General features: G+C 49.6%; 1 protein-coding gene across 1 annotated transcript in view; it reads right to left on the bottom strand.

Annotated features, from left to right (window-relative positions):
• The window catches only part of LOC134354210 (secretin-like), a 38,019-nt gene extending 14,093 nt beyond the window's left edge, over positions 1-23,926 (bottom strand). Inside the window, exons 1-2 of the mRNA XM_063063104.1 lie at positions 23,872-23,926; positions 16,219-16,310 (exon numbers count right to left, since the gene is read on the bottom strand). Coding sequence (XP_062919174.1) covers positions 16,219-16,304 — 86 coding nt within the window. The 5' untranslated portion in view covers positions 16,305-16,310; positions 23,872-23,926. The remainder of the gene's footprint in view (positions 1-16,218; positions 16,311-23,871) is intronic.
• Between the last annotated feature and the right edge of the window lie 512 nt (positions 23,927-24,438).

Here is a 24,438-nt window from a genome sequence, read left to right as displayed (position 1 = left end):
GCAATATTACAGATTGTCAGGTATGATATTGTGGCCATCACTGAATCATGGCTGAAGAATGGTTGTAGCTGGGAGATCAATGTTCAAGGTTGTACATTGTATCGGAGGGATGGGAAGGTAGGCAGAGGGGGTGGCATGGCTCTGCTGGTAAAGAATGGCTTCAAATCAGTAGAAAGATGTGACATGGGATCGGAAGATGTTGAATCCTTGTGGGTTAAGTTAAGAAACTGCAAAGGTAAAAGGACGTTGATGGCAGTTATATACAGGCCTCCCAACAGTAGCTGGGAGGTGAACCACAGGTTACAACAGGAAATAGAAAAGGTGAGTCAAAAGGGCAGTGTTATGGTAGTCATGGGAGATTTTAACATGCAGGTCGATTGGGAAAATCAGGTTGGCAAAGATCTCAAGAGAGTGAGTTTGTTGAATGCCGAAGAGATAGCTTTTTAGAGCAGTTTGTTGTTGAGCCTACTAGGGGATCAGCTATACTGGCCTGAGTGTTATGTAATGAACTGGAGGCACTTAGGAAGTTTAAGGTAAAAGAACTCTTAGGAACCAGTGATCACAACATAATTGAAATCAACTTGAAATTTGATAGGGGGAAAGTAAAGTCTGATGTAGCAGTATTTCAATGGAGTAAGGGAAATTACAGTGGTATGAGAGAGGAGTTGGCCAAAGTAAATTGGAAGGACCTGCTGGCAGGGATGTCAGCAGAGCAACAATGGTGTTAGTTTCTGGGAAAAATGAGGAAGGTGCAGGACATGTGTATTCCAAAAATGAGGAAATACTCAAATAGTAAAGTAGTATAACCGTGGCTGACAAGGGAAGTCAAAGCTAATGTAAAAACAAAAGAGAGGGTATACAACAAAGCAAAAAATAATGGGGAGATAGAGGAATGGGAAGTTTTTAAAAATCTACAGAAAAGCAACTAAAAAAAACATTAGAAGGGAAAAGATGAAATATGAAAGCAAGCTAGCAAATAATATAAAAGTAGATAGTAAAAAATTTTTCAAGTATGTTAAAAATGAAAGAGAAATGAGAATAGGTATAGGACCGCTAGAAAATGAGGCTGAAGAAATAATAACGGGAGACAGGGAGATGGCTGCTGAACTGAATAAGTGTTTTGCGTCAGTCTTCACTGTGGAAGACACTAGCGGTATGTCTGATCTTGCAGTGTGTGAAGGAAGAGAAATGAGTGCAGTTACTATTACAAGAGAGAAGGTGCTCAAAAGGCTAAAAGACCTAAAGATACATTAGTCACCTGGACCAGATGAACTGCATCCTAGGGTTCTGAACGAGGTAGCGTTGGAGATTATGGTGGCATTAGAAATGATCTTTCAAAAATCATTGGATCATGGTGCCAGAGGACTGAAAAATTGCAAATGTCACTCCACTCTTTAAGAAAAGAGGAAGGCAGCAGAAAGGAAATTATAGACCAGTTAGCTTGACCTTGGTGGTTGGGACGATGTTAGAGTCAATTGTTAAGGATGAGATGATGGTGACGCAGAACAAGATAGTACAAAGTCAGCATGGTTTCCTTCAGGGAAAATCCTGCCTGATGAACCTGTTGGAATTCTTTGAAGAGATTACAAGTAAGATAGATAAAGGGGATGCAGTGGATGTTGTGTATTTGGACTTTCAGAAGGCCTTTAACAAGGTGTCACACATGAGGCTGCTTACCAAGTTAAGAGCCCATGGTATTACAGGAAAGTTACTAACATGGCTAGATCATTGGCTGATTGTTAGGAGGCAGTGAGTGGGAATAAAAGGACCCTTTTCTGGTTGGTTGCCAGTGACTAGTCGTGTTCCACAGGGGTCGGTGTTGGGACCACTTCTTTTTATGCTGTATATAAACGATTTAGATGGTGGAATAGATGGCTTTGTTGCCAAGTTTGCAGATGATACATAGATTGGTGGAGGGGCAAATAGTGTTGAGGAAACAGGTAGGATGCAGAAGGACAGACAGATTAGGAGAATGGGCAAGAAAGTGGCCAATGAAATAGAATATTGGAAAATGCATAGTCATGCACTTTGGTAGTAGAAACAAATGTGCAGACTATTTACTAAATGGGGAGAAAATCCAAAAATCTGAGATGCAAAGGGACTTGGGAGTCCTTGTGCAGAACACCTTGAAGGTTAACTTGCAGGTTGAGTCGGCGGTAAGGAAGGCAAATGTCATGTTAGCATTCATTTCAAGAGGTCTAGAATACTAGAGCAAGAATATGATACTGGTAAGGTGCTAAGTGAGGCCTCACCTTGAGTATTGTGAACAATTCTGGCCCCTCATCTTAGAAAATATGTGCTGGCATTGGACAGGGTCCAGAGGAGGTTCACAAGGATGATTCCAGGAATGAAAGGGTTATCATATGAGGAATGTTTGTGGGCACATGGCCAAGTGGTTAAGGCATTGGACTAGCAATCTGAAGGTTGTGAGTTCGAGCCCCAGCCGAGGAGCGTGTTGTGTCCTTGAGCAAGGCACTTAACCACGCAGTGCTCTGCGACGACACTGGTGCCAAACTGTATCAGCCCTTGCCCTTCCCTTGGACAACATCAGTGTCGTGGAGAGGGGAGACGCAGCATGGGCAACTGCCAATCTTCCATACAAACTTGCCCAGGCCTGTGCCCTGGAGAGTGAAGATTTTCCAGGCACAGATTCATGGTCTCACAAGACTAACAGATGCCTTTGAAATTTGAATGTTTGATGGCTCTGGGTCTGTTCTTGCTGGAATTCAGAAAGATGAGGGGGATCTCATTGAAACCTTTCGAATGTTGAAAGGACTAGACAGAGTAGATTTGGAAAGGATGTTTCCCATGGTGGGGGAGTCTAGAACAAGAGGGCACAGCTTCAGGATAGAGGGGCGCCCTTTCAAAACAGAGATGTGGAGAAACTACTTTCGCCAAAGGGTGGTGAATTTGTGGAATTTTTTGCCACATGCAGCTGTGGAGGCCAGGTCACTGGGTGTATTTAAGGCAGAGATTGATAGGTTCTTGATTGGACATGGCATCAAAGGTTACGGGAGAAGGCTGGGAACTGGGGTTGAGGAGGAGATAGAAAAAAGGATCAGACATAATTGTATGCGGAGCAGACTTGATGAGCCAGATGGCCTAATTCTGCTCCTATGTCTTATGGTCTTATGCTATCTTTATGAAAATAAACTAGCACAAAATATAAAAATGGGTAGTAAAAGTTTTCATAATTATATAAAGCTTAAAAGGGTGGCTAAAGTGAATGTAGGTCCCTTGGAAGACGAGAAGGGGGAATTGATATTGGATAATGAGGAAATGGCTGAGGCTTTGAATGACTATTTTGTGTCGGTCTTCATGGTGGAGGACACGTCTAACGTGCCAAAGAGAGATGTTATGGATGAGATGGGAGGTGAGAGGCAGTGCTGAGCCAACTTGTGCGCCTGAAGATAGATAACGCCCCTCATCCTGATAGAATGCATCCCAGGGTACTGAAAGGAATGGCAGAAGTTATAGTAGAGGCTTTGGTGATAACTTACCAAAGTTCTCTGGACTCTGGGCTGATGGCGAATGTCATGCCACTGTTCAAAAGAGGATGTAGACAAAAACAGGTAACTATAGGCAGTTCATTTAACATCTGTAGTTGGGAAAATACTTGAAGCTGTCATTAAAGAAGAAATAGCGAGGCATCTGGAAAGAATTGGATCCATCAGGCAGACCCAGCATGGATTCAGCAAAGGTAGGTCCTGTTTGACAAACTTACTGGAGTTCTTTGAGGACATAACAAGCACAGTAGATAGAGGGGAACAGATGGATATTATTAACTTGAAATTCCAGAAGGCATTCGATAAGGTACCGTATAAAAGACTTATCCATAAGATAAGGATGTATAAAGTTGGGTGTGATGTATCAGCATGGATAGAGAATTGGTTAACCAATACAAAGCAGAGAGTTGGGATACATAGAAACATAGAAACATAGAAAATAGGTGCAGGAGTAGGCCATTCGGCCCTTCAAGCCTGTACCGCCATTTATTATGATCATGGCTGATCATCCAACTCAGAACCCCGCCCCAGCCTTCCCTCCATACCCCCTGATCCCCGTAGCCACAAGGGCCATATCTAACTCCCTCTTAAATATAGCCAATGAACTGGCCTCAACTGTTTCCTGTGGCAGAGAATTCCACAGATTCACCACTCTCTGTGTGAAGAAGTTTTTCCTAATCTCGGTCCTAAAAGGCTTCCCCTCTATCCTCAAACTGTGGCCCCTCGTTCTGGACTTCCCCAACATCGGGAACAATCTTCCTGCATCTAGCCTGTTCAATCCCTTTAGGATCTTATTACGTTTCAATCAGATCCCCCCTCAATCTTCTAAATTCCAACGAGTACAAGCCCAATTCATCCAGTCTTTCTTCATATGAAAGTCCTGCCATCCCAGGAATCAATCTGGTGAACCTTCTTTGTACTCCCTCTATGGCAAAGATGTCTTTCCTCAGATTAGGGGACCAAAACTGCACACAATACTCCAGGTGTGGTCTCACCAAGGCCTTGTACAACTGCAGTAGTACCTCCCTGCTCCTGTACTCGAATCCTCTCGCTATAAATGCCAGCATACCATTCGCCTTTTTCACCGCCTGCTGTACCTGCATGCCCACTTTCAATGACTGGTGTATAATGACACCCAGGTCTCGTTGCACCTCCCCTTTTCCTAATCGGCCACCATTCAGATAATAATCTGTTTTCTTATTTTTGCCACCAAAGTGGATAACTTCACATTTATCCACATTAAATTGCATCTGCCATGAATTTGCCCACTCACCCAACCTATCCAAGTCACCCTGCATCCTCTTAGCATCCTCCTCACTGCTAACACTGCCACCCAACTTCGTGTCATCCGCAAACTTGGAGATGCTGCATTTAATTCCCTCATCCAAGTCATTAATATATATTGTAAACAACTGGGGTCCCAGCAGTGAGCCTTGTGGTACCCCACTAGTCACCGCCTGCCATTCTGAAAAGGTCCCGTTTATTCCCACTCTTTGCTTCCTGTTTGCTAACCAATTCTCCACCCACACCAATACCTTACCCCCAATACCGTGTGCTTTAAGTTTGCACACTAATCTCCTGTGTGGGACCTTGTCAAAAGCCTTTTGAAAATCCAAATATACCACATCCACTGGTTCTCCCCTATCTACTCTACTAGTTACATCCTCAAAAAATTCTATGAGATTCGTCAGACATGATTTTCCTTTCACAAATCCATGCTGACTTTGTCCGATCATTTCACCGCTTTCCAAATGTGCTGTTATCACATCCTTGATAACTGACTCCAGCAGTTTCCCCACCACCGACGTTAGGCTAACCAGTCTATAATTCAAACAACAGGAATTCTGCAGATGCTGGAAATTCAAGCAACATACATCAAAGTTGCTGGTGAACGCAGCAGGCCAAGCAGCATCTATAGGAAGAGGCGCAGTCGACGTTTCAGGCCGAGACCCTTCGTCAGGACTAACTGAAGGAAGAGTGAGTAAGGGATTTGAAAGCTGGAGGGGGAGGGGGAGATGCAAAATGATAGGAGAAGACAGGAGGGGGAGGGATAGAGCCGAGAGCTGGACAGGTGATAGGCAAAAGGGGATACGAGAGGATCATGGGACAGGAGGCCTAGGGAGAAAGACGGGGGGGGTGACCCAGAGGATGGGCAAGAGGTATATTCAGAGGGACAGAGGGAGAAAAAGGAGAGTGAGAAAAAGAATGTGTGCATAAAAATGAGTAACAGCTGGGGTACGAGGGGGAGGTGGGGCCTAGCGGAAGTTAGAGAAGTCAATGTTCATGCCATCTGGTTGGAGGCTACCCAGACGGAATATAAGGTGTTGTTCCTCCAACCTGAGTGTGGCTTCATCTTTACAGTAGAGGAGGCCGTGGATAGACATGTCAGAATGGGAATGGGATGTGGAATTAAAATGTGTGGCCACTGGGAGATCCTGCTTTCTCTGGCGGACAGAGCGTAGATGTTCAGCAAAGCGGTCTCCCAGTCTGCGTCGGGTCTCACCAATATATAAAAGGCCACATCGGGAGCACCGGACGCAGTATATCACCCCAGTCGACTCACAGGTGAAGTGATGCCTCACCTGGAAGGACTGTTTGGGGCCCTGAATGGTGGTAAGGGAGGAAGTGTAAGGGCATGTGTAGCACTTGTTCCGCTTACACGGATAAGTGCCAGGAGGGAGATCAATGGGGAGGGATGGGGGGGACGAATGGACAAGGGAGTTGTGTAGGGAGCGATCCCTGCGGAATGCAGAGAGAGGGGGGGAGGGAAAGATGTGCTTAGTGGTGGGATCCCGTTGGAGGTGGCGGAAGTTACGGAGAATAATATGTTGGACCCGGAGGCTGGTGGGGTGGTAGGTGAGGACCAGGGGAACCCTATTCCTAGTGGGGTGGTGGGAGGATGGAGTGAGAGCAGATGTACGTGAAATGGAGGAGATGCGTTTAAGAGCAGAGTTGATAGTGGAGGAAGGGAAGCCCCTTTCTTTAAAAAATGAAGACATCTCCCTCGTCCTAGAATGAAAAGCCTCATCCTGAGAGCAGATGCGGCGGAGACGGAGGAATTGTGAGAAGGGGATGGCGTTTTTGCAAGAGACAGGGTGAGAAGAGGAATAGTCCAGATAGCTGTGAGAGTCAGTAGGCTTATAGTAGACATCAGTGGATAAGCTGTCTCCAGAGACAGAGACAGAAAGATCTAGAAAGGGGAGGGAGGTGTTGGAAATAGACCAGGTAAACTTGAGGGCAGGGTGAAAGTTGGAGGCAAAGTTAATAAAGTCAACGAGTTCTGCATGCGTGCAGGAAGCAGCGCCAATGCAGTCGTCGATGTAGCGAAGGAAAAGTGGGGGACAGATACCAGAATAGGCACGGAACATAGATTGTTCCACAAACCCAACAAAAAGGCAGGCATAGCTAGGACCCATACGGGTGCCCATAGCTACACCTTTAGTTTGGAGGAAATGGGAGGAGCAAAAGGAGAAATTATTAAGAGTAAGGACTAATTCTGCTAGACGGAGCAGAGTGGTGGTGGAGGGGAACTGATTAGGTCTGGAATCCAAAAAGAAGCGGAGAGCTTTGAGACCTTCCTGATGGGGATGGAAGTATACAGGGACTGGACATCCATGGTGAAAATAAAGCGGTGGGGGCCAGGGAACTTAAAATCATCGAAAAGTTTAAGAGCGTGAGAAGTGTCACGAACATAGGTCGGAAGGGATTGAACAAGGGGTGATAAAACAGTGTCGAGGTATGCAGAAACGAGTTCGGTGGGGCAGGAGCAAGCTGAGACAATAGGTCGGCCAGGACAGGCAGGTTTGTGGATCTTGGGTAGGAGGTAGAAACGGGAAGTGCGGGGTGTGGGAACTATAAGGTTGGTAGCAGTGGATGGGAGATCCCCTGAGCGGATAAAGTCGTTGATAGTGTGGGAGACAATGGCCTGGTGCTCCTTGGTGGGGTCACGATCGAGGGGTAAATAAGAGGAGGTATCCGCGAAGTTGTCGCTGTGCCTCGGCAAGGTAGAGGTCAGTACGCCAGACTACAACAGCACCCCCTTTATCAGCGGGTTTAATAATAAGGTTAGGATTAGTGCGGAGGGAGTGGAGAGCAGAGCGTTCTGAAGGAGTGAGGTTGGAATGGGGACAAGGTGCGGTGAAGTCGAGACGGTTGATGTCCCGTCGGCAGTTGGCAATAAAGAGATCCAGAGCAGGCAGAAGACCAGAGCGGGGTGTCCATGAAGAAGAGGAGGGTTGAAGACGGGAGAAGGGGTCATCGGTGGGGGTAGAAGAGTCCTTGCCGAAGAAGTAGGCTCGGAGACGGAGACGGCGGAAGAAAAGTTCCGCATCGTGGCGAACACGGAACTCACTGAGGTGTGGGCGAAGGGGGACAAACGTGAGGCCCTTACTGAGAACAGAGCGTTCTGCATCCGACAGTTGAAGGTCGGAGGGGATGGTAAAGACCCGGCACGGATGAGAGCTGGGATCAGAGGGGGGAGGGGGGAGGCTGGGGGTGTCAATGGAGAGGGGAGGGTTGGGGTGAGAGGAAGATGGAGCCTCTGAGGGCCCAGGAGTTGACGGTGGGATCTGAGGAAGACGGGGTTGCAGAGTGGTGGTGGGGGAAGGGGAGACGGGAGTCACAACAGCAGCACATAAAGACCCGGCCTGGAGTTCAAGGCTGGAGTCGCAGTTAAGCTCCCTACACAACTCCCTTGTCCATTCGTCCCCCCCATCCCTCCCCACTGATCTCCCTCCTGGCACTTATCCGTGTAAGCGGAACAAGTGCTACACATGCCCTTACACTTCCTCCCTTACCACCATTCAGGGCCCCAAACAGTCCTTCCAGGTGAGGCATCACTTCACCTGTGAGTCGACTGGGGTGATATACTGCGTCCGGTGCTCCCGATGTGGCCTTTTATATATTGGTGAGACCCGACGCAGACTGGGAGACCGCTTTGCTGAACATCTACGCTCTGTCCACCAGAGAAAGCAGGATCTCCCAGTGGCCACACATTTTAATTCCACATCCCATTCCCATTCTGACATGTCTATCCACGGCCTCCTCTACTGTAAAGATGAAGCCACACTCAGGTTGGAGGAACAACACCTTATATTCCGTCTGGGTAGCCTCCAACCAGATGGCATGAACATTGACTTCTCTAACTTCCGTTAGGCCCCACCTCCCCCTCGTACCCCAGCTGTTACTCATTTTTATGCACACATTCTTTCTCTCACTCTCCTTTTTCTCCCTCTGTCCCTCTGAATATACCTCTTGCCCATCCTCTGGGTCACCCCCCCCCCCCGTCTTTCTCCCTAGGCCTCCTGTCCCATGATCCTCTCGTATCCCCTTTTGCCTATCACCTGTCCAGCTCTCGGCTCTATCCCTCCCCCTCCTGTCTTCAGTCTATAATTCCCCGGTTTCTCTCTCCCTCCTTTTTTAAAAAGTGGGGTTACATTAGCCACCCTCCAATCCTCAGGAACTAGTCCAGAATCTAACGAGTTTTGAAAAATTATCACTAATGCATCCACTATTTCTTGGGCTACTTCCTTAAGCACTCTAGGATGCAGACCATCTGGCCCTGGGGATTTATCTGCCTTCAATCCCTTCAATTTACCTAACACCACTTCCCTACTAACATGTATTTCGCTCAGTTCCTCCATCTCACTGGACCCTCTGTCCCTTACTATTTCTGGAAGATTATTTATGTCCTTCTTAGTGAAGACAGAACCAAAGTAATTATTCAATTTGTCTGCCATGTCCTTGCTCCCCATAATCAATTCACCTGTTTCTGTCTGCAGGGGACCTACATTTGTCTTTATCAGTCTTTTCCTTTTTACATATCTATAAAAGCTTTTACAGTCCGTTTTTATGTTTCCTGCCAGTTTTCTCTCATAATCTTTTTTCCCCTTCCTAATTAAGCCCTTTGTCCCCCTCTGCTGAACTCTGAATTTCTCCCAGTCCTCAGGTGAGCCACTTTCTCTGGCTAATTTGTATGCTTCTTCTTTGGAATTGATACTATCCCTAATTTCTCTTGTCAGCCACGGGTACACTACCTTCCTTGATTTATTCTTTTGTCAAACTGGGATGAACAATTGTTGTAGTTCATCCATGCAACCTTTAAATGCTTGCCATTGCATATCCACCGTCAATCCTTTAAGTGTCATTTGCCAGTCTATCTTAGCTAATTCACGTCTCATACCTTCAAAGTTACCCCTCTTTAAGTTCAGAACCTTTGTTTCTGAATTAACTATGTCACTCTCCATCTTAATGAAGAATTCCACCATATTATGGTCACTCTTACCCAAGGGGCCTCTCACGACAAGATCGCTAATCAACCCTTCCTCACTGCTCAAAACCCAGTCCAGAATAGCTTGCTCTCTAGTTGGTTCCTCAACATGTTGGTTCAAAAAACCATCCCGCATACATTCCAAGAAATCCTCTTCCTCAGCACCTTTACCAATTTGGTTCACCCAGTCTACATGTAGATTGAAGTCACCCATTATAACTGCTGTTCCTTTATTGCACACATTTCTAATTTCCTGTTTAATACCATCTCCCACCTCACTACTACTGTTAGGTGGCCTGTACACAACTCCCACCAGCATCTTCTGCCCCTTAGTGTTACGCAGCTCTACCCATATCGATTCCACATCTTCCCGGCTTATGTCCTTCCTTTCTATTGCGTTAATCTCTTCTTTAACCAGCAACGCCACCCCACCTCCCCTTCCTTCATGTCTATCCCTCCTGAATATTGAATATCCCTGAACGTTGAGCTCCCATCCCTGGTCACCCTGGAGCCATGTCTCTGTGATCCCAACTATATCATAATCATTAACAACAATCTGCACTTTCAATTCATCCACCTTATTATGAATGCTCCTTGCATTGACACATAAAGCCTTCAGGCGCTCTTTTACAACTCTCTTAGCCCTTCTACAATTATGTTGAAAAGTTGCCCTTTTTAATGCTTGCCCTGGATTTGTCGGCCTGCCACTTTTACTTTTCTCCTTTGTACTTTTTGCTTTTACCCTCACTTTACACCCCTCTGTCTCTGCACTGGTTCCCATCCCCCTGTTGTGAACTAACCTCCTCACGCCTAGCCTCTTTAATTTGATTCCCACCCCCCAACCATTCTAGTTTAAAGTCACCTCAGTAGCCCCCGCTAATCTCCCTGCCAGGATATTGGTCCCCCTAGGATTCAAGTGTAACCCGTCCTTTTTGTACAGGTCACGCCTGCGCCAAAAGAGGTCCCAATGATCCAAAAACTTGAATCCCTGCCCCCTGGTCCAATCTCTCAGCCACGCATTTATCCTCCACCTCATCGCATTCCTACATGGGTGTTTCTCTGGTTGGCAATCAGTGGTGAGCGATGTGCTGCAGGGGTCGGTGCTGGGCCCACAACTGTTCATGATATACATTAATAGTGTGGAAGAGGGGACTGAGTGTAATGTATCTAACTTTGCTGATGACACTAAATTGTGTGGAAAAGCAAATTGTGCAGAAGATACAGAGAGTCTGCAGAGGTTAAGTGAGTGGGCAAGGGTCTGGCAGATGGGGTACAATGTCCATAATACCAGGTCATCCACTTTGGAAGGAAAAATGAAATAGCAGGTTTATTATTTAAGTGGTAAAAAATTGCACCATGCTGCTGTGCAGAGAGACTTGGGAGTACTTATGCATGAATCACAAAAGGCTGGCATGCAGGTGCAGCAGGCTATCACAAAGGCAAATGGATTGACAGGGCAGGTGGCCTACTCCTGCTGCTATTTCTTACATTCTAACGTTCTTACGTACAGGAATGACTTCATACAAACAGAGTACAACTACCCCAACATGGGGCACCCCGACACAACGCCTCCCACAAAACACAAGGTTGCTGTCAATAACTTTAATGAGGCACTCTGCAGCAGTGTACAACAGTTGGACGTGGGCCACAAAATATAGCATGACCCGAACGCTCATAGAGTTTCAAAAAGGTACTCGTAGTCCACCTTGTCAAATGCCTTCTCCTGGTCAAGGGAGAGAAAAGCAACTGATAGACCAGTCTCTCGGCACAGGTAGATCAGATCCTGGAAAAGGTGGATATTGTCCCGGTTGGACCGTGTAGGACTGGACAGGGTGGACCACTTGAGCCAGCACGGAGCCCAGTGATTAGCCGTTGCCTGGGCAAAGATCTGGTACTCCGCACTGAGGAGGGATACTGGGCACCAACTCCGCTGGTTATGGAGATCCCTCTTCTTGGTCATCAGGGTCACGACTGCTCTGCACCAGGAGAGGGGCATCTCACCCGTCGCCATTCTCTCCACAGTACCCCTGTATAATCAGTCCCTCGGATGTCCCAGAAGGTCAACCCATCTAGTCTCAGGGACTTGCCTCTCTGCAGCTGGTTGAGGGCACTGGTTAGCTCCACCAAAGACAGCAGAGCATCTATCTGTTCAGCACTCTCATGGCTAGTTCTCGGTAAGTCTTCCCCCAGAGCCCCGTGTGCATCCTCACTGCACAGATCGGGTGAGAATAGAGCCTGATAAAAGAAATGGATCTCTGCGATAACCTAGCTGGATCCACGATGAACGGGCCATCCTCTGTCACCAGCTCCACGAGCTGCCCCCGGTCACTCTTCCTCTTCTCGAGAGAATCGAAGAAGGCCGCGGCATGGTCCAGATCCCGAACCATTTGGACCCATGACCTCACAAATGCGGTCTGGGATCTCTCGAGCTGCAAAGCTTCCTTCTTCCTGGTGGTACTCATCCCAGAGGGCCGGATGTCCAGTGGTCAGTCCTCACCAGGACTCTGGTTGATCACCTGCTTCTCAAGCCAATCGATCCCGGGCATTAGCCCACATCCCACCAGAGCCTCAGGAAGGGGAAATTCCCCTGTTCTTCCTGCTGGAGTGAATCCTGGAAACGGCCGTCCTCCAGCAGCCAGTGGTTGAAATGCCAGTACTGTACGCGGACCCCACCCGTGCAGGCAGTGCAGTCGGCGTATGACCGGCTGCATGGAGACAGCCAACACTAGGGAGACGTGCAACTTGGAAATGTACAGTTTATTGATCTACAAGCCTCCACTCCCTCTGTACCTCCTTGAGAAAGCTCAAGAGTCAGTGTGAAGTTCTCCATCAGATGTCGACCAAGTCAAAGGACATGACCAGCTCCCTTAACTTCCACACCGATGTTCCAGTATTCTGGGAACCTGCACGATCCCCCTCCTTGATGGCGCATTGAAGTTACCTCCCAGGATGACACCTCACAATGGTTTATGGACCCTAGCAACGCAGACACCTCTCGAACAGGCGCAACTGCATCGGACCGGGCTCAGGGGCGTACACATTGACGAAACGCTGTCCTGGCGCTCGGTGAAGTGAAGCAGGCAGCCTTGCACGAGTTCCTGAACCTTCCATATTTCAGGCTGATGGCCACTCCGGTGGACGTGGCTCATGTTGATCTCCCCCCTCACCATTCCAGGAGCCAGGTGGATTTGTCTCCGGGAACAGTGCGAGTTTCCTGCAGGAAGCTCGCCGCCTTTCTCCTGTCCCAGAGGACAGAGAGATGATGGAATTTGTGGAGCCCTCCTACCACCATTTACGTTAAAGGTAGCAACACGTAACTTCATGATGCACCTTACTGAGACCCCTCACCAGAGCCCCACAGAGAAAGAGCAGAGCCTCCTTCAAGCCCTCTCCTAACCTCACCCTACAACCCTTCATTACCGATTCTTAAACGGGCACCTCACCTCTCTCTGTGAGTCACTTCAGCTCCCTTCCCCTTCTGCTGAAGAGCAGTGTGTACGGACTGAACAGCCTCTTGCAGACCCAACTAGATGTCCGTGGCCAGCTGGGCCTTGCAAGGTTTCCCCCAGTAGTCCCTCGCAAACTGTCAGATCTCCTCCACAGAGGTGGGCTGTGACACGGTGCTGGGGTCAAGGAAGTCTGCCACCTCGGCCTCAAAAAAGGCCCCCTCTTCCCCCTCTCAATCCCGCACTCTCGTCACCCTCCAAGCAGTCATCGTCTGCACCCGACATGACTACCTCACTCCTCACTGTAGCCCTGATGGGAGACCCACCACAGGCACTACCCCAGCCCCCGGGCCAGTAACAGAGGGAGACCCCACCATCCCTGGATCCAGAATCCCTCAGCCAGGATATGAGCCTCCACACCCTTGTCACCCCCTGCGGAATCAGCACCAGGAGAGTCCCCTCCCTCCAAACCCCCCGGGACACACTTCCTCTGACCAGCTGCACGGGACAACAATCCAGGGTTGCTCCAGTTCCCCTCGTGGACTAGACGCTCCCCAGCAGGGTGCCGAGCCTCAACTGAGGCAGCCATCTTGGAAACTAATCCCACTGGTGACTCTGTACCCACAGATGACCCCTGTTCAATAGGGTTTAGCCCCCCCCCGGGGGAATGCGCTCTCTGATTCTACCTCCCCACACGGCCCCTCTACAGTGCCGCTGCTCACCAGCCCGGAGGATACATCTTCAGGAGATGCCACCCTAGCAGGGCCCTGGTACAACAGGGCTATCCTCCAGCTTTGGGGAGACGTACTCCTTGCATACAGCCTTTACTGGGGGTAAAGCTCCCTCCTCTTGTGGCCTTTGATCTCCAGGCTCAGAGGACACATTCTTCCACCGTTTCAGGCTGTGGATACCCTGAGCCACGCTGACCTCCATTTTGGGAAGCGTCCTCAGTGTTGGGCACTACTTCCCGTCCCCTGACTTCTCCAGGCCCTTGCTGTTTCTCAGGAGCATCAGGACCCTCTGGGTTTTGTTCAACAGCATCCAGCTGCTCCTTCTCCTGGGGAGAAGACTTCAGATGTTTCTTCTTTTTCTTCACCTTCCTACCCTCATTGTCATCCATGCAACACCGATCCCTGACTTCCACAGCTTACCAGCACAGGGGGTCAACAGGGGGAGGAACAGTGGTGGGGCTTGGGGGGATGGAGAAGGCCAGCGGTATCTCCGTGCACATCTGAGGTGGAGTTGTCAGCCTGGCGGCTTGGGTAATTCTTTCAAACATGCCTAAACTCTTTACAGGCGTGACACATCGGCCCAGGGGATGGTGTAATAATACCCCTCAAATTCCACTTGAAAGTGTACCTCCAGCTGCATAAGCGGGTAGCACTGAAAGGTGAGAAGGAAGTCAAAAACCCCAGAGGTGCCCTGTGCTGCATTGGAGAGTGCAGGTGAGGCGGGAGGGCCTTGTCAGGAGAGTATCACCATCTACATGGGGGCCAACACCCACCTGAAAATCTTCCCCACTCTTAAACCCTACTCAGGTCCAGAAACACATCTCTTGCTGGCCTCAGATAGAAAATAGTCTTCCCATTCAAAACCACAGACACAATAATGTATTCACAGTCCTTAACAGTCTCTGCCATGGTTTTTAAAGCACCATTCCTCCTGACTGAAGTAGCTAGAGTACATTTTTCAGTCATTAATTGGAAAGAGTGACCCTTTTTGCCAGCTGTAGCTCCTCTGCCCACAGGTTCTGCATATGACTGCAGTGCCCGCGTTCTGGAGCAGCAAACCATCGTGATGGTCTACATAGTCCGAAATTCAAAACCACCACGGGATTTTACACAGTTCTACACAGTTCTACACCCAGTGGGACATCAGCAAATAGCCTCACAAAGAAATGTTCAGAGAGGGGAGGGGAGTCCGTATGGTGTTAAAACCTCAGCACCATTCATGCTGCTGCGAAAATGAAGACTTCTCCCATTCTTCCTCCAGCCACTCTAAACTCCAAAGTCCTCTTCCCCCAGGTGCCCTAGGCTAGGCACTCCAAACAGGAACAGTGTGACCCTACCTCACAGAACAAAATAAATCTGTCCCCACTCCCGACAAAGTTTAGACTTGAACTTTGGCAATCCACCAGCTGCAGCCACTGCTCAGCACTCACGAGACATGGACTGAAAACTGCACCAGAGCTCTACCAGAAAAGAAAACTGTTCCAAGATGATGCTCCAGACTCCCAAAGCCGCTGACGGTCTCCAAAACCATTCTTTTGTGATTCTGTTGCAAAATTTTCAACTTTCAGAGAGAGAGCTCTACCAGTGTGAAACTCTCTCAGTACACCCCTAACCCTAACCTAACCTTCCCTCAACACTGTTACTCAGCACACCCCTCCCTCAGTACCGACCCTCCCTCAGTGTGACCCTACCTCAGTACCACCCCTCCCTCAGTGTGACCCTACCTCAGTACCACCCCTCACACATTGTGACCCTCCCTCAGTACCGACCCTCCCTCAGTGTGCCCCTACCTCAGTACCACCCCTCACACATTGTGACCCTCCCTCAGTACCACCCCTCCCACACTGTGACCCTCCCTCAGTACCACCCCCTCCCACAGTGTGACTCTCCCTCAGTACCACCCCTCCTACAGTGTGACCCTCCCTCAGTACCACTTCTCCCACAGTGTGACTCTCCCTCAGTACCACCCCTCCCACACTGTGACCCTCCCTCAGTACCACCCCTCCCTCAGTGTGACCCTCCCTCAGTACCGCCCCTCCCACAGTGTGACCCTCCCTCAGTATCACCCCTCCCTCAGTGTGACCCTCCCTCAGTACCGCCCCTCCCACAGTGTGACTCTCCCTCAGTACCCCCCCAACAGTGTGACCCTCCCTCAGTACCACCCCTCCCACAGTGTGACCCTCTCTCTGTACCACCCCTCCCACAGTGTGACCCTCCCTCTGTACCACCCCTCCCACAGTGTGACCCTCCCTCAGTAGGTCTCTTACCTTGTCTGCTGTGGCTGTGCGTCAGAGCTCATTAGTACGGTCATAGTCAAGAGACAGATTCCCGCCAGAACTGGCGTCACCTTCATCCCTCTCTGAAAGAAAGCGGTGATGCAGGACAGAGTTGGTGCTCCCTCCCTTTCTTGGGCTCTCCCTCCATCAGCAGGGACCCCGGACCCGCCCAACAGACCAACGTGACATGTAACAAGCAAAACTTCGGTGCCAAGACTCTTTTTTCCAGACAGTACTCGTGTCTTCAATTTTTCCTTCCAGGAGTCTCTCACGCTGTCCTTCTCACTCTCCATCTACCTCAACCCCTGACACCGCTTATCCTCCCAAACCTTACAACCAACCACCACCCCATGCTCAGTGTGGATGTGGAGAAGACATTTCCTACAGGAGGGGTGTCTAGGACCAGCTGGCAGAGCCTCAGAGTAAAGGGACATCAACTAAGTCTGCTGGTCCCTGCACACCAATCCATCCAACAACTGTGCCATGGAATGTTTCTTTGGTTCCGAGAGATTAAACTGAGCGAGATCCAGTAACTGCCCCTCCCCAGTAAACACAAATCTCCAGCACTCATCCCCTACCTCATTCCACGCAGTCCTCCAGCAATCCACCCCCCCAGTAAACACTGTTCTCCAGCAATCCACCCCCGAGTCCACACAGTTCTCCAGCAATCCACCCCCGAGTCCACACAGTTCTCCAGCAATCCACCCCCACCAGTCCACACAGTTCTCCAGCAATACACCCCCCCCAGTAAACACTGTTCTCCAGCAATCCACCCCCACCAGTCCACACATTTGTCCAGCAATACACCCCCCAGTCCACACAGTTCTCCAGCAATCCACTCCCCCAGTAAACACTGTTCTCCAGCAATCCACCCCCCAGTCCACACAGTTCTCCCGCAATCCACCCCCACCAGTCCACACAGTTCTCCAGCAATACACCCCCCCCCAGTAAACACTGTTCTCCAGCAATCCACCCCCCCAGTCCACACAGTTCTCCAGCAATCCACCCCCACCAGTCCACACAGTTCTCCAGCAATACACCCCCCAGTCCACACAGTTCTCCAGCAATCCACCCCCCCAGTAAAAACTGTTCTCCAGCGATCCACCCCTCCAGTCCACAGTTCTCCAGCAATCCACCCCCCTAGTCCACACAGTTCTCCAGCAATCCACCCCAACCAGTCCACACAGTTCTCCAGCAATCCACCCCCACCAGTCCACACAGTTCTCCAGCAATCCACCCCCCAAGTAAACACTGTTCTCCAGCAATCCACCCCCCCAGTCCACACAGTTCTCCAGCAATCCACCCCCACCAGTCCACACAGTTCTCCAGCAATACACCCCCCCAGTAAACACTGTTCTCCAGCAATCCACCCCCCCAGTCCACACAGTTCTCCAGAAATCCACCCCCCAAGTAAACACTGTTCTCCAGCAATCCACCCCCCCAGTCCACCCAGTTCTCCAGCAATCCACCCCCACCAGTCCACACAGTTCTCCAGCAATACACCCCCCCAGTAAACACTGTTCTCCAGCAATCCACCCCCCCAGTCCACACAGTTCTCCAGAAATCCACCCCCACCAGTCCACACAGTTCTCCAGCAATCCACCCCCCCAGTAAACACTGTTCTCCAGCGATCCACCCCTCCAGTCCACAGTTCTCCAGCAATCCACCCCCCTAGTCCACACAGTTCTCCAGCAATCCACCCCAACCAGTCCACACAGTTCTCCAGCAATCCACCCCCACCAGTCCACACAGTTCTCCAGCAATCCACCCCCCAAGTAAACACTGTTCTCCAGCAATCCACCCCCCCAGTCCACACAGTTCTCCAGCAATACACCCCCCCAGTAAACACTGTTCTCCAGCAATCCACCCCCCCAGTCCACACAGTTCTCCAGAAATCCACCCCCACCAGTCCACACAGTTCTCCAGCAATCCACCCCCCCAGTAAACACTGTTCTCCAGCAATCCACCCCCCCAGTCCACACAGTTCTCCAGCAATCCACCCCCCCAGTCCACACTGTTCTCCAGCAATACACCCCCCAGTCCACACAGTTCTCCAGCAATCCACCCCCCCAGTCCACACAGTTCTCCAGCAATCCACCCCCACCAGTCCACACAGTTCTACAGCAATCCACCCCCCCCAGTAAACACAGTTCTCCAGCAATCCACCCCCCCAGTCCACACAGTTCTCCAGCAATCCACCCCCCCAGTAAACACTGTTCTCCAGCAATCCACCCCCCCCAGTCCACACAGTTCTCCAGCAATCCACCCCCACCAGTCCACACAGTTCTCCAGCAATACACCCCCCAGTCCACACAGTTCTCCAGCAATCCACCCCCCCAGTAAACACTGTTCTCCAGCAATACATAGAAACATAGAAACATAGAAAATAGGTGCAGGAGTAGGCCATTCGGCCCTTCGAGCCTGCACCGCCATTTATTATGATCATGGCCGATCATCCAACTCAGAACCCAGCCTTCCCTCCATACCCCCTGACCCCTGTAGCCACAAGGGCCATATCTAACTTCCTTTTAAACATAGCTAATGAACTGGCCTCAACAGTTTGCTGTGGCAGAGAATTCCACAGATTCACCACTCTCTGTGTGAAGAAGTTTTTCCTAACCTCGGTCCTAAAAGGCTTCCCCTCTATCCTCAAACTGTGACCCCTCGTTCTAGACCTCCCCAACATCAGGAACAATCTTCCCGCATCTAGCCTGTCCAATCCCTTTAGGATCTTATACGTTTCAATCAGATCCCCCCTCAATCTTCTAAATTCCAACGAGTACAAGCCCAGTTCATCCAGTCTTTCTTCATATGAAAGACCTGCCATCCCAGGAATCAATCTGGTGAACCTTCTTTGTACTCCCTCTATGGCAAAGATGTCTTTCCTCAGATTAGGGGACCAAAACTGCACACAATACTCCAGGTGTGGTCTCACCAAGGCCTTGTACAACTGCAGTAGTACCTCCCTGCTCCTGTACTCAAATCCTCTCGCTATAAATGCCAGCATACCGTTCGCCTTTTTCACCGCCTGCTGTACCTGCATGCCCACTTTCAACGACTGGTGTATAATGACACCCAGGTCTCGTTGCACCTCCCCTTTTCCTAATCGGCCACCATTCAGATAATAATCTGTTTTCCTATTTTTGCCACCAAAGTGGATAACTTCACATTTATCCACATTAAATTGCATCTGCCATGAGTTTGCCCACTCACCCAACCTATCCAAGTCACCCTGCATCCTCTTAGCATCCTCCTCACTGCTAACACTGCCACCCAGCTTTGTGTCATCCGCAAACTTGGAGATGCTGCATTTAATTCCCTCATCCAAGTCATTAATATATATTGTAAACAACTGGGGTCCCAGCACTGAGCCTTGCGGTACCCCACTAGTCACCGCCTGCCATTCTGAAAAGGTCCCGTTTATTCCCACTCTTTGCTTCCTGTCTGCTAACCAATTCTCCACCCACACCAATACCTTACCCCCAATACCGTGTGCTTTAAGTTTGCACACTAATCTCCTGTGTGGGACCTTGTCAAAAGCCTTTTGAAAATCCAAATATACCACATCCACTGGTTCACCCCTATCCACTCTACTAGTTACATCCTCAAAAAATTCTATGAGATTCGTCAGACATGATTTTCCTTTCACAAATCCATGCTGACTTTGTCCGATCATTTCACCGCTTTCCAAATGTGCTGTTATCACATCCTTGATAACTGACTCCAGCAGTTTCCCCACCACCGACGTTAGGCTAACCGGCCTATAATTCCCCGGTTTCTCTCTCCCTCCTTTTTTAAAAAGTGGGGTTACATTAGCCACCCTCCAATCCTCAGGAACTAGTCCAGAATCTAACGAGTTTTGAAAAATTATCACTAATGCATCCACTATTTCTTGGGCCACTTCCTTAAGCACTCTGGGATGCAGACCATCTGGCCCTGGGGATTTATCTGCCTTCAATCCCTTCAATTTACCTAACACCACTTCCCTACTAACATGTATTTCGCTCAGTTCCTCCATCTCACTGGACCCTCTGTCCCTTACTATTTCTGGAAGATTATTTATGTCCTCCTTAGTGAAGACAGAACCAAAGTAATTATTCAATTGGTCTGCCATGTCCTTGCTCCCCATAATCAATTCACCTGTTTCTGTTTGCAGGGGACCTACATTTGTCTTTATCAGTCTTTTCCTTTTTACATATCTATAAAAGCTTTTACAGTCCGTTTTTATGTTCTCTGCCAGTTTTCTCTCATAATCTTTTTTCCCCTTCCTAATTAAGCCCTTTGTCCTCCTCTGCTGAACTCTGAATTTCTCCCAGTCCTCAGGTGAGCCACTTTCTCTGGCTAATTTGTATGCTACTTCTTTGGAATTGATACTATCCCTAATTTCTCTTGTCAGCCACGGGTGCACTACCTTCCTTGATTTATTCTTTTGCCAAACTGGGATGAACAATTGTTGTAGTTCATCCATGCAACCTTTAAATGCCTGCCATTGCATATCCACCGTCAATCCTTGAAGTGTCATTTGCCAGTCTATCTTAGCTAATTCACGTCTCATACCTTCAAAGTTACCCCTCTTTAAGTTCAGAACCTTTGTTTCTGAATTAACTACGTCACTCTCCATGTTAATGAAGAATTCCACCATATTATGGTCACTCTTACCCAAGGGGCCTCTCACGACAAGATCGCTAATTAACCCTTCCTCATTGCTCAAAACCCAGTCCAGAATAGCCTGCTCTCTAGTCGGTTCCTCGACATGTTGGTTCAAAAAACCATCCCGCATACATTCCAAGAAATCCTCTTCCTCAGCACCTTTACCAATTTGGTTCACCCAGTCTACATGTAGATTGAAGTCACCCATTATAACTGCTGTTCCTTTATTGCACACATTTCTAATTTCCTGTTTAATACCATCTCCGACCTCACTACTACTGTTAGGTGGCCTGTACACAACTCCCACCAGCGTCTTCTGCCCCTTAGTGTTACGCAGCTCTACCCATATCGATTCCACATCTTCCCGGCTTATGTCCTTCCTTTCTATTGCGTTAATCTCTTTTTTAACCAGCAACGCCACCCCACCTCCCCTTCCTTCATGTCTATCCCTCCTGAATATTGAATATCCCTGAACGTTGAGCTCCCATCCCTGGTCACCCTGGAGCCATGTCTCTGTGATCCCAACTATATCATAATCATTAATAACAATCTGCACTTTCAATTCATCCACCTTATTACGAATGCTCCTTGCATTGACACATAAAGCCTTCAGGCGCTCTTTTACAACTCTCTTAGCCCTTTTTAATGCTTGCCCTGGATTTGTCGGCCTGCCACTTTTACTTTTCCCCTTTGTACTTTTTGCTTCTACGCTCACTTTACACCCCTCTGTCTCTCTGCACTGGTTCCCATCCCTCTGTTGTGAACTAACCTCCTCACACCTAGCCGCTTTAATTTGATTCCCACCCCCCAACCATTCTAGTTTAAAGTCACCTCAGTAGTCCAGCGATCCACCGCCACCAGTCCACACAGTTCTCCAGCAATACACCCCCCAGTCCACACAGTTCTCCAGCAATCCACCCCTCCAGTAAACACTGTTCTCCAGCGATCCACCCCCACCAGTCCACACAGTTCTCCAGCAATCCACCCCCCCAGTCCACACAGTTCTCCAGCAATCCACCCCCACCAGTCCACACAGTTCTCCAGCAATCCACCCCCCCCAGTAAACACAGTTCTCCAGCAATCCACCCCCCCAGTCCACACAGTTCTCCAGCAATCCACCCCCCCAGTAAACACTGTTCTCCAGCAATCCACCCCCCCAGTCCACAGTTCTCCAGCAATCCACCCCCACCAGTCCACACAGTTCTCCAGCAATACACCCCCCAGTCCACACAGTTCTCCAGCAATCCACCCCCCCAGTAAACACTGTTCTCCAGCAATACACCCCCAGTCCACACAGTTCTCCAGCAATCCACCCCCCCCAGTCCACACAGTTCTCCAGCAATCCACCCCCCCAGTAAACACTGTTCTCCAGCGATCCACCCCCCAGTCCACAGTTCTCCAGCAATCCACCCCCCAGTCCACACAGTTCTCCAGCAATACACCCCCCAGTCCACACAGTTCTCCAGCAATCCACCCCTCCAGTAAACACTGTTCTCCAGCGATCCACCGCCACCAGTCCACACAGTTCTCCAGCAATCACCCCTCCAGTCCACACAGTTCTCCAGCAATCCACCCCCCCCCCACAGTACACACAGTTTTCCAGCATTCCCCCTGGCCCACTGGCTGGAAGGACAGATCAGGGATGGGAAGATCCAGGAGGGGCAGATCGGGGAGGGGAAGATCCAGGAGGGGAAGGTCCAGGAGGTGCAGATCCAGGAAGGCAGATCGGGGACAGGAAGGTCCAGGAGGGGCAGTTCAGAGAGGGGAAGATCCAGGAGGGGCAGATCGGGGAAGGGAAGATCCAGGAGGGGCAGATCAGAGAGGGGAAGATCCAGGAGGGGCAGATCAGAGAGGGGAAGATCCAGGAGGGGCAGATCAGGGAGGGGAAGGTCTAGGAGGGGCAGATCCAGGAAGGCAGATTGGGGAGGGGAAGGTCCAGGAAGGGCAGATCGGGGAGGGGAAGATCCAGGAGGGGCAGATCGGGGAGGGGCAGATCTGGGAGGGGAAGATCGGGGAGGGGCAGATTGGGGAAGGGAAGATCCAGGGGGGGCAGATAGGGGAGGGGAAGATCCAGGAGGGGCGGATCAGAGAGGGGAAGATCCAGAAGGGGCAGATCAGGGAGGGGAAGATCCAGAAGGGGCAGATCGGGGAGGGGAAGATCCAGGAAGGGCAGATCGGGGAGGGGAAGATCCAGGAGGGGCAGATCGGGGAGGGGAAGATCCAGGAGGGGCAGATAGGGGAGGGGAAGATCCAGGAGGGGCGGATCGGGGAGGGCAAGGTCCAGGAGGGGCAGATCAGGGAGGGGAAGGTCCAGGAGGGGCAGATCGGAGAGGAGAAGGTCCAGGAGGGGCAGATCGGGGAGGGGAAGATCCAGGAAGGGCAGATTGTGGAGGGGAAGATCCAGGAGGGGCAGATCGGAGAAGGGAAGGTCCAGGAGGGGCAGATCGGAGAAGGGAAGGTCCAGGAGGGGCAGATCAGGGAGGGGAAGATCCAGGAGGGGTAAATCAGGGAGGGGAAAGTCCGAAAAGGGCAGATCAGGGTGGGGAAGATCAAGGAGGTTCAGATCTGGGAGAGGTTTGTCTGGTAAGCTGAATTTTCTCCTGCATATGCCCAACTTTCCAGCCCCAGTCACTCTCTCTTCTCCTTTGTGCCCCACAATTTCCATTTCTTTTCACAGACCTGATAGGGGTTTGCATATTCAGTGAGGCATGGATAAGGTAGAGCGTCCCAGTGGTGGAATGTCAAATATCAGAGAGCATGCAGTAAAGGTGAGAGCGGGAAAGACTGAAAGCGCATTCTCGGGGTGTTTTTTCACACCAAGAGTTCTGGGCGCCTGAAATGAGCTGCCAGGAGAGGTAGTGAAAGCATACAGATGAACAGGCAGAGAATGCAGATTGTCATCACAGACAGTGTGAACGAGATGAGCTTGTTCCTCTGTTATATGGTTGTATGTTCTAGATCTTGGTACCTGTCTCACTTCCAGCCCACACTCACCTTGCCAAGTTAACAACAGTCTGGGGCAATGGTTTTCAGTTGACTTCAGCTTCTTGTGTTTGGCAGTTTCCCAGTCGTTTACACCTCTTATACATTGCCTGTTCACTGAGCTAGTTAATGATTGTTCATCTGACCATATCATTTAACTCAAATCAGAATATTTCAATCATCCTGTCACCTGTGTGATTTCATTTACATTTTCTAATGGGAAATGAGATCCACTCTTTACTTTGTAAGATTAATTTTGTCATCATCATGTTCCCATTTTAAATCAAAGTCTCTTTTCCCTATTATTGCTTTCACCCAAGCCTTTTTTAATTTCCCTTCTCCCTAATTTGTATGTGTTTACTTCTGAAGTGTAATTCATCAGAGATTAGATAAAATCATATTATTTGGAGATAATACATTATGGCTTATTGGAAACTGCTCTGATGATTAGAAATTGGTGATAGTTCTTCCTTAATGCAGATGGAGGTGTTAACTGCCTTATGGCTGGTGTTTATGGCAGCAATGAAGCTTCTCCATTTCTGTCTATCCTTGGCCATCTTTACTATTGTGCCCCATGTG

This window comes from Mobula hypostoma, chromosome 11 (assembly GCF_963921235.1).
Source record: "Mobula hypostoma chromosome 11, sMobHyp1.1, whole genome shotgun sequence".
In the NCBI taxonomy this organism is placed as follows: domain Eukaryota; kingdom Metazoa; phylum Chordata; class Chondrichthyes; order Myliobatiformes; family Myliobatidae; genus Mobula; species Mobula hypostoma.
Note: the sequence above shows the minus strand (reverse complement) of the source record. Positions and strands in the feature narration are given on the sequence as shown.